This window comes from Halyomorpha halys, unplaced genomic scaffold (assembly GCF_000696795.3).
Source record: "Halyomorpha halys isolate HHAL.00 unplaced genomic scaffold, Hhal_1.1 Scaffold46.1, whole genome shotgun sequence".
Lineage (NCBI taxonomy): Eukaryota > Metazoa > Arthropoda > Insecta > Hemiptera > Pentatomidae > Halyomorpha > Halyomorpha halys.
Window position 1 is genome coordinate 1,239,398 of NW_027109456.1, and position 11,641 is coordinate 1,251,038.

Genomic DNA, 11,641 nt, shown 5'->3' on the forward strand with positions numbered 1-11,641 from the left:
TTCTTTAATATTTCTTCTCTTATTTTATCTCTTATCTATGTGTTACTATTACCCTTTTCATTTACTGTTTACAACCTTTAATATTTCTTATTATATTTTACTTTTCATTGTATACCCCTGTTATTTTCCACTTATGTTTCTTTTTTTGTGTGTGTGTTTGTATCTTTTTTAGCCCTGACTAAGCCCTGCAACGTGGATCGAAACGTTGGCTCAATAAAAATCGAATAATTATTTACTATTTGAGTTTTTTTGACAGCACCCGGACCATATTCCATTCATCTAAAATATATTATCTATGGATAATACTTTCGTGATTGACGGAAAATGAAATAAAGTTATTTTTTTAGCCATATTAAAACGAATGACAAGTAGGTTTACTCAACACTTACTGTAATAGTTAAGTTATTTGATTTTTTAAATGCCAAATAAATATAATTGATGAGGACAAAAACTTAAGAAAGAAATAACATTAGGACGTGGAAGACTTCAACTGACCACTAAACTTTTCGTCAATTTTGGAATCATCGGGACAGAAAAAGATAAAATTACCTAAATGAAGACCAGAGATAGCACAACTCATATCGACTGTTTGTAGAGAACTAACAGAATAGAGATGCTATATCACTAAGACATTTCAAAGCAACTCCTATAAATTAAGACAGAGTATATGATATAAATATGTATGCTTTTAAGTTGTACTTACTTCCATTTTTGCTGAGTCCAGTATGAGGGCCTTAAGTACAGCCAGAGATTGATTGATTCTAGCTCTCCTCCTCTTTTCCATGAGCGGCTTATTCGCCTATAGATAAATAAAAATATTTTTTTATTCATAAATAAATGTTATTAAGAAAGAACCTTTTATTTGTATGGTTCAGAAACTTTACTCTGAATAATAATATTATAAATTGTAAAGGAAAAGTTATAGTACATTGAGTTAACCATCACTATAATGTAGTGGAAAAAATAAACGAAAATTAGTTATATTTTCGTTTAGTTATATTTTCGTATAGTTATATTTTCGTTTAGTTATATTTTCTATTCTAGTATTAGGTAAGTATAACTAAGTATTAGTTGGATGATCTAGTTCGTTTATAAAATCACAAGTGTTTGTATTGTATGACTCAAATTGAGTTTCCAATTGCTCAAAGTATTTAAATTGAAAATAAGTAAAATATTGGAGAATTACTTCAGTTTACTTTTTAGTCATTGAAGTTCCCACGATTTACAGATTTACGAGAGTAATAGATATATGATTTTATAATAAATAAATCATCATATACTAGTATACTTTAAATATGAAACCATTTTGTGCCACTAATTTTCATGTTTTTTTTTTTAATTTGTTATATTAGTGATATATAAAGAAGTTGAATAATGATTTATAATTATAAGTTGTGAATGCATATAATATATATATTATAATTGTCGATGAACCAAGTTATTGGAAATAGCATTCGCAGAAAATTGATTCAGATTAGTGATTAAAAAGAAAAAAGTACAGATAATGTAGGGAGAGAGGAGGAATTAATGTGGGAAACCCCTGTTTCTACCAACGTAAACCAGCCCTCCGAGGGCGTGGTAATCCCCACTCCCATTAATTGGCTTCAATTTTGCTTAGGAGAGCATGGTTATGCCACCCCCTGGACCATCCCTACTCCTCTGAAAGCCTTCAAAATTGATGCAAGCTAATGGTTATTCTTAACAATAATAAACTATTGATAAAACATGAAATAATCTTATATATAACTAAAGGAGAAAAAAAGAAACATATACATCCGAGCGTAATCGTTTGGTAAACTTTTGTATTCGTGACAGGAACAAGTACAAGAGCCGGGAAGAAAAAAGGCAGTTATCTCACCCCAATTTTTGATTACTTTAATGAAAACTATGTATAATTATTAGTCAAAATTGATGAGTCTGCCAAGTATAGGTAGGGGGAATAAAAAATGGCGCCTGTCTCAAAATCTTAAAAAAACATTAATTTTTCATTCGGAGCTCTATATCTTAAAAACTACCAAAAAAATTAGAAAATCTAAGAGAACATTATTTAAATAAGAGTAAATTTGCTGAAATATTAGCCCTAAAAGAGCTATTTATATCCAATAGTTCTCGAGATACAGCTTTTTAAAAAGCAACCTTTCTTAAAAATCTACTGAAAAATTAGTAGTTAGTTAATTTATTTTGAGAAATCTATATCTCAGGAACTATGTGACGTACAGATGTCTATTAGCACTCAAATTAAAGCTAGTTTAATGGACTATAAAGACGTTTATGACCTTTACCTTCGTAGGAATAGTAGTTTTCATGATATTTGATAAAATAAATTGATTTATAGTTGTTCGGACAATAAGTTTGATTTATGAAAAACTTCATTTCAGAAACCATTGGATGTACAGATGTCTGCCAGCGCTCAAAATAAAGCTAGTTAAATTAACCACAAATTAGTTAATTATGTTTATCTTTGTAGGAGTAGTAGTTTTAATGATATTTGACGATATAAACTCACAAAATGTTAATTTCTAGTAAGAAGAAAGAAGAAATTTTCTTCTTATATATTAATTTCTAGTAGTTCGTATAAAATGTTGGATTTTGTAAAAATATATCTCTAGATCCATAAGACGCACGTATGTCTGCCAACACTCAAAATAAAGGAAATTTAACTTACTATAAAGTAGTTTATGGCACTTATCTTCGTAGGGTTAGTAGTTTTTATGATATTCACATATGAATATAAATTTGGCAAATGAAAATTTGCCCGAACAACTATAAATCAATTTATGTTAGCGAATTTCATGTAAACTATTATTCCTACGAAGATAAACATTATAAACAACATTATATCTCATTAAACTAGTTTTAATTTGTGTGGTGATAGGCATCTGTACGATGATCATATGGTTTTAGAGATAGAAATTTTTCAAAATAACTTCACTAACTACAGATCTTTCAGTACGTCCCATACAACATTTTTATGAAATGTTGCTTTTTAAAAAGCTATATCTCGAAAACTATTTAACGTAAATAATTCTATTAGGACTCATATTTTAGAAAATTTACTCTTCTTTAAATGATGTTCTCTTAGGTTTTCTTGTGTTGATCCTACTTTTTAAGATATAGAGCTCCGAATCAAAAATGGGTTTTTTTTTATCGCTTTGAAACAGCCGCCATTTTTTATTCCCCTTACCTATACTTGGCAGGCTCATCAATTTTACTATTAATTATACATAGCTTTCATTAAAGTAATAAAAAATTGGGGTGAGATAACTGCCTTTTTTCTCCTTTTGTACTATTTTATTAGTTATTCCCACCTAGAGAAATCTTAAAATAAGTTTTTTATAGCAATTGAAAAATAAAAAAAAATGGCTTTCTCAAATTTTTTTTAACATAAAAAAAGTGATAACTTCAACACCAGCCCATCAATCCACACATAACTTTGGGACGTAAGTAGGTTGGGAATTGAAAGTTTGATGATGTACGCTATAGATTTTTAATTAATTTATTTTTTTATTTGCTTGAAGAATTGCAGATTGAATTAATTAGGCTAAAAAGCGCTTTTTAAAAAATTAAATATTTATAAATACATATATTCATGTCACAACAAACATCAATAATTGGTCTGAATTCTTTAGCTGTTTCGGAAATGTTATGAAAAAGTTATTATATGGAACTCAGTATAATTATCGGTTTGATTTTGTATTTCAAAACCTGATGGAATTTAAATTTTACTTGACATTCCAAATACTGATTTAATAATGTTTTATTAGCTACGTTAATTAATTTTAGTAGCTTTTAAACAGGTGAAAATCGAACGAAGTTTTATAAAAAATCTACAACTGTTATTTCTAAACACCTATGATGAATCATCTTAATCTCTAACATTTCACAATATATCTTTTACATAAACAAATTCATTGAATTTTTCAAATCACTATAAGATATAAATAGGAATCATTTCTAAGTTCTTAATACAAATTAAACATTTTTAACAACAGATATTTCTCTTCGAAAAATATGTTTGAGTTATGTTTGTTTCGGCAAAAACGAATCCAATAATTTTCATCTAATTCGGTTCAGCAGTGTAATAAAAAATGGGTTAGCCGATTATTGCGGCAAAAACTTGAATTTCATAAGAAGACACTTTAATAAGTACGATACAAATGAATTTAACCATATTTAGTTTCCTTAATAACTGAGTTTAGAGAAAGAAGTTACGACTACTAAAATGGACTTACGTGCGATTTTTTATAATTATATAACATTGAATTAGTGTGAATGTTTTAGGAAATTTACACTATATAATTTTTAAGAATATAATAAATTTATTTAACGAAATTTCGAAATGGAATTAAGTTAACATTCTAGAATCTTACAACTTCTAGGCTAAGTTCGACCAGCTGAGATGTAACTGCGCAGTTCTGCAGTCGGAACTTATCGGTACTACTCCGAAATACACTATGCGATTTTTTTTAATTGAATTTCTTTTAATTTTTTTAATTACAGATTTAAGTAATTGCTTAAGTCGTTAGTAAATTATTAGCGAATTTTATAATAATTAACGATACATAAGCTTTTTAACCAATTAACAACCCTAAGAATCTGAATCTTGAATTAATTTAATAATAATTTTATGTCATAAACGCCCTATATTTAGACAGAAGTGTTTTTAATGAAAATTAATTTTTAACTTAAACTGGGACATAAAGTGTTAATAATAGATCGTAGATTGATATGAGGAGATGATCAGAGGTGGTGTTGCGGTCCGAGATACACGAATGAACAAAACTTAATTATTTGTGCCGATGATTCGAACTGAATTTCAGGCCTTCAACAGGGCTAAAAAACAAAACGAAATAACAACCTCAATTAACAGAAAAATAAAACTAAAAATTAAATAATAGCATAAAACTTGGAAATATACGTAACAATAAATTAAGTAGATAATTGTTGATACTAATAGAAGATAAAATATAATATAGTAGGAATAAGAATGATACGAAATAAATTACTTTGTTTTCCTTATTTTTAAATATTACTTACATATCTTACCCTGTTAATTCAATTACTCACAATTTACATTTTCTTCTCCTCCTTTCATTATATTTACTTCTTTATTTACTAGAAAACTGTTTTTTTTTTTAAACATGTTTTATAATTATTAGCTTTACAATATTATATGTTTTCTTCTATTAGTATTAACTACTATCTATTTTATTTTTTTGGTTATGTATATTTCCAAGTCTGCTTGTTATTATTTTATTTTTATGTTTCTCTGAATCAAGGTTGTTATTTCGTTTTGATTTCAGCCCTGAAGAAGGCCTGAAATTCAGGTCGAAACGTCGGCATAAATAAATAAGTTTTGTATATTTGTGTATCTATGCTGACCGCGCCCCCGACCACTCTTCATAAACTGGGTGGAAATTAGGGGTAGCTGTAGTATTGCGTTGTTAGAACTACCCTCTGAATTAAATAGAAAAAAAATTGCTGCAGGAAAATTTTCAAAAAAGGTGCTAGGTCTTAATTTTTTTTTTTATAAATTTCAGTTCCTAATTTATATGATTTTCTTTTTTAATTTCCACATACCTCATTCTTTTTCAATACGTCTACATAATGAATCAAGAAATGAGTTCCATTAATCCGGTATTCTTGAGAGCCAGTAAAATGAAAATTTGGCAAATTTTTGAAAGATACAAAATATACGGGTGATAAGTATATAGCAGGAATCTACGAAGAATTGCAGGTATGAGAGGAATGACTTCCAAGCGGATTCGTAGTTTTAGATAATTTTACAATATAGATATATATATTTTTTCAAAGACTATCGGTAAGAGTTGGAAAGATAATTATGATGGAGTATTGGAATATCGGAATATATATTGTGGTACACGATCATTGGTTGATGAACGACAACGGAACCATATCTCAAGTCATCAACGCCAATAGTTAAAAGGTTGCTGTGCCTCCTTTAATGTAAAAAACCATGTTTTGCATCCGTAAAGAACTTTACGAAGGATATTAGTTTTGTATGGATAAATATATAAAATATGAATATACAAATTATTTGAAGAATGTTTGATTCCAATTAATTGCAATTCTTGAAAAATTTAAATAAGATTTTTTAGAAAGAAGAAAGATTTTAGAATATCATATATTATATAAGTGATGATCTTATGTGATGGTCTGGCTCCAACCGGATTGTTCCAACTTTTTCTTAATTGTTTTTCTTGATCATCACCCGAACCATCTCCTAATTTTAGAATATCATGTTAAAAAAAATTATAAATATTTTATTTTCACAGTGAAAGTAAACGAATAGTAGCAGTTACCAATACGCTGTTGTGGCAGTACTGTCATACTATAAGGAGTGCTTGATAGTTGAAAGATGACTGATATATTTATACACAATATGTATGTATTGTCAGTGAGCTGTCCCACCTTGTGACCTCATTACACCACCTTATATATAACCAATAACTTGTATGTTTTCTGTTTGTTGCTTGTCAAGGATGAGATTTAGTGTTTGCTGCATTTAATCATCTGTTTTTATTAAAAATTAACGAATTTGAGCTATTATTGAGGTTAAGTTTATTAATTACTAGCAACCACTATGTGTGTTACTGTTGTGATAGTAATACTACAACAGAAAACTGTTGCGTGGAAATTAACCTAAAGCCTAGAGTTGATGGGAATGATTATAATGTTGAGAGTTATTCTTCAGTTACCACCACGAAGTATCATAATTACTTCTTGGGCTTAGGGTGTTCCAAAATTGTCGGCGGATGCAGCCACTAAATTTCAAGTCACGGAAGTTATGATTTTTTTTGTTCACTCCCAACTAGAGATACGGTCTAATTCTACAGCATGTGATCTAGCGTGTGTTATGTGTTCGGGTAAAAGCTCATCATAGAGGTAACGAGAAATGGATTCGCCAATGCCGCAATTATTTTATCAATATATCAATTTCATTTTATTGTTATTATTATTTAAAACTAGTTCTTTGTCTATCTTCAATTTTACAATTGATATATTATGGACAAATTCATAAGAAATTTTTTTTTAGCTGGGTCGCTCTTTGTTCTTCAGTTACAAAGTGAAAAAAAATAAATTTGGAAAAGTATGAGGAATAAAACGAAATTTTTTTTTTTAGTATTGAATTTTTATAATCAACTTAAATTGTTCTATGAATTCAATTTTTAAAATGTACCAACATAAGTTAAAAACGTGTTATTACTTAATTTTATAATTACAATATTATATATAAAGTACTTAAAAGATATTTAAGTAGTTTATTATATTTAAAGATATGATAATAGATAAAGCGAACCCCAAGGTTCCACGTCGATACCGCCGATCACTTTCCAATGATACTCGTCCAAACCCAAATCTACAAGATCAGTTTTAACGCAATCCTCCCACCCATGGTTCCGTTTACCCCTCGTAGGTTTACTCGTCCAATCAGTGCTTGTTAACTTTTTAGGGATCCATTCTTTACTAAGCCCTATAACCTTACAAGACTATTTAGCCTTCTGAATACTACGGTTAACTCTAAAATATTTTACGTAATGCTTCATTATCAAAAACTTTGAAATAAAGGAGAACATGTTTCGCATACGTTAAGAACAGTAGGGAAGGTATTAATTTTATAAATATATATATATATTAAAAACGTAACCTTAGAGTAGTTGTCTATAAAATAATAATGTAATGGAATGATATTTATGCCTGATTTGAGGCACTTCTGATACTTATTCATAGGTATGCATGATAAATTAAATATAATTTTTAGTAATGAGGAAAAGATTGAAAATTATGTAAAAAAAAAAAATAGAACTACAAATCAAGACCCATTTCATGGTGAAAGTCAACACGACGTTTATAGTAGGAATCGTATATATTAATTAAATTTAGCGGTTTAGTTTGGTAATGAGGGATGGGTCAACTGGATAGTGTAGATGGCTACATAGACGCGTAAGGTCGTAGGCTTAGTAAAGAACAGATCACTAAATTATAATTAAAAGCCCGTTTCCACAGTGAAAGTATACGCGACGGTTATACTGTATATATTAATTATATTTAACCGATTGAGATAAGGAAAACCTTGTGGTTCTTGAAAATTAAGTATTTCGTAAAATATTCTGAAAATGTAGCCGGTTATACAGTACCGAACTGAGTAACCTGCACCCGGTTAATATATGGAGTTGGCGGAATAATTGGTTTAAGTTTGAAAATGGCCGGTTCCATCAAGGGAATATTGTAGGCGAAGGAGTTGAGGCGTTATCTTAGCTGCCTCGAGTCTGCAGCGGTGCCCTTTATATTCCGGCTAGGTTGGGTTGACTTTTATTTCGAGGTGGCTCTACGGAATGAGAACTTGACACCACAACTCTGGTTAGGATAACTGAATTACGTATAAGAAAACCATCTCGCCGAATGATCAAGGGATAAATCAAAAATTTAAGTAGAATAAGGTTCTTCAATCAAACCATTTGTTTTTCTTAGTAGTTTAAAGGGACGATCTAAAAAAGAAACATAAAAGTAGTATAAGTCTAATTTTGAAAGTGTTATCTACAGCGTATAACACTCAAAATACACTATAGACTAAAATATATATTCTACAAAATACTTATTTCGCCCACTTTCTGACTTATAATTCTTTTACCATCCTCTCACGATATAATTGATGTGATAACTTTTCGGTGAATAAAATGGGTGTGGTCATGGATAAGGTTGTCGAGATGGATAACAAACGAATCACCAAAGTGTAAATGAGTGGATTGTATTTGGTCCGATCTTGAGAATTTGATAGAACTTAGTGAATTGAATACTATTGATGTCAGCTACATCGATTGTTATTAATTAGTTTAATTTTTTTTTATTATAAAATTACACTTTGATTGTCTTTTATTTACATAGCCGGGAAGAAGTCGTTATGTTTCATGAGAGAAATAGTTCTACCTCTACTTATACATATATAATTATATATATAGTGGATCATCTTCAAACCATAGTGTTGGATTATTGACAAACTTGGCCGATCCATTAGAGTTTTCTTTAGATAGTCTTATCTTATATCATATTCATATACTCATGAATATTGTCTTTTTAAATATTTAAAAATAAAAGTATTCAAATTTTAAATATACTTACACGCCTATTGGTCGATGACTTATCAATGGCCGTGCTCGAATCGGGGGCGTGAGACCTAGCCGTCATTTCGCGGCCATCCCGCAGACACCTGAAACATAATAAATGCTATCATGATACTGTAAATAACATGTAATAAAGTTATATTTAATTAATTACAAAAAAAATTATTGTATTATTTCATTATTAGTTTATTAATACTTTATATATTAATTTCTTGTTTCTGAGTAGGTAATTAATTAATAGCACAACTCCTTTTGATCCTATCTTTCAACTTTATTTTTCTCCAACGTTTCGGTCCAAAGGCAAGGAGAACTTAATTTGATCCAAATTTAAAATTGTCAGATAATTATGCTCAAATCGATTCATTGATCAATTCAAATTTTATATAAATCATTTTTAAACTATTTAACATGCTAGCCTCTTTATTATCACGGTTTCAATAATAATTAATAATTAGTTTTATTAACTACCTATGATTTGTTTATGAAACTGTAATAATAAACAGACTAGAGTGTTAAAGTAATTGATATAAAAGTATAATTGATTAATAAATCGATTTGAGCATAATAGTAAAAAAAATTTTAACTTAGATACATCGAATTAAGTTCTTCTTGATAAAGGCCTTAGAGCCAAGACGTTAGAGGAAAATAAAAACTATTCTGAAAAGTTTTATTATAATAATTATATGAACTATATATAGGTAGCTGAATTTTCCTTTCCTATATCTACGATTCTTCTAAGAATCATTTCATAATATTTTTGTTACTTCGATTACGATTCTTCATGGTTAAAAAATCGGAACAATGCCATTATAGTCGATTGTGTTAAGGTAGTACCACAGAGTTCTTATGAAATAAGCGATGCAGGTTCGATTGTTCCACAGTGTTGGAGGGAATGAGAAGAGAAAGAGGAACAATTATTTGATGGCGAAGGATTGATTCATGTTAAAGATATAGCCAGTATTTTTTTCTTGTTTTGAGATTCTTAATTCATATTTTCTTTTAGAAATACCTATATTTGTTTATAGAACAACAGTAACTTAGGAAAGAGAAAACAGTATATTAAACAGAAAAATAATTTAACTATTCAATTTACTTATTCTTAAAAAAATAATATAATATAAATAATTTATAATTGATTTCTTTACTGAAATATGTTCTTTATCATCAGTATACTCATTAGGTTTTCAGGAATAATTAGATTTTGACTTAATGGTTTTTATTTTTGATATTAATTATATTTATATTCACATGTTCTAAGACCGGTTTGAAATATGGCTTCTATAATCTTTGCTAAAGGTATTTATGCGTAAATTTGTAGTAGACTATAGTGCATAATGTGTCAGGTAGTTTCTCTCTGGGTTGGTTGTCGTTTTACGGAATTTCACCAATTCCACTTTCCAGCCAAAACTAACACCATGAAGAGGCAACTACATAAATATAAGGATTTGATCATTGCGGTTTAATGAGAGATTTTGATTCAATAAATTATAGTTAGTATAAAAATAAAATTTAATAGCATGAAATATATTACCTATTAAAACCAAATAGGGTACGGAAACCAATATTGAGGGTAACATGATGTATAGAATAGAACAGAATATATTTATTTGTGAAATACAAAGTATTGTACAAATATTATTACATATGATACAGTTAGAAAACAAAACCTGAGTTTACTGCTCCATTATACAAACAATAAATAAAAGATAGAATAAGTCCTCCATAACAAAACAATAAAAAAAAATAGATAATACAAAACTATTACCGTAATATTATTTACTCCATTATATAAAACTTAAAATGATGAGAATTATTTTAAATATACCAAAGCGTCATATAAGTACAGTTGTACAGATATTAATTGGCTTGCAAAAATATTTACATGCCACCCACATAATCAAACTTATTACACACTGTCACAACATAAACATTGAGTCTGGATATATTTATATATATTTTGGATGTTTTGTAGGCCACAAGATACAGATATGGGTGTTTTTAAGATATATTGTCAATTTTCTTTAAAGGTGGGACAATGTAGGAGGATGTGGTACAAACCATTATTGAAATAACTTATGCAGAATGGACCGAGTTCGTTTGCCTTGAAAGTGATGGCTTTGCTTCCATGGTGTAGTTTGATGTGCTCCGGGTTTCCTACTCTTAGTTGGCTGATGCAGCTTAATTTTTTTTAATTTAGCCTATATATTAGATATGCTTCAGGTTTAAGTAGGTTGAAGCTGCAAAGTGATCGGTATATGGGATTAGTGTTTAAATTCAATTATTTATTGATATCATTTCAGAAGTTATGGTTCAAGATCTTTTCAAGAATATCGCCTTTATGTTTCAATATTCCGTTTATACGGAATATATTAAATACATTACTTAGTTCATCTCTATATCCACATTGGTGGGTTATCCTATTAAATTGGGATACCCAGTTGTAATCTAAATCAGGGATTTCTTCATCGAACATCCTTAGTCTTTAATTATATTATTTC

At 28.9% G+C, this 11,641-nt stretch overlaps 1 protein-coding gene across 2 annotated transcripts in view; it reads right to left on the minus strand.

Annotated features, from left to right (window-relative positions):
* The window catches only part of LOC106689540 (transcription factor HES-4), a 38,925-nt gene that overhangs the window by 17,694 nt on the left and 9,590 nt on the right, over nucleotides 1-11,641 (minus strand). For both annotated transcript variants that reach the window (XM_014434557.3, XM_014434572.3), the window contains exons 2-3: nucleotides 9,142-9,229; nucleotides 704-799 (exon numbers count right to left, since the gene is read on the minus strand). In XM_014434557.3, the coding sequence (XP_014290043.1) occupies nucleotides 704-799; nucleotides 9,142-9,207 (162 nt within the window). In that variant the 5' untranslated portion in view covers nucleotides 9,208-9,229. The remainder of the gene's footprint in view (nucleotides 1-703; nucleotides 800-9,141; nucleotides 9,230-11,641) is intronic.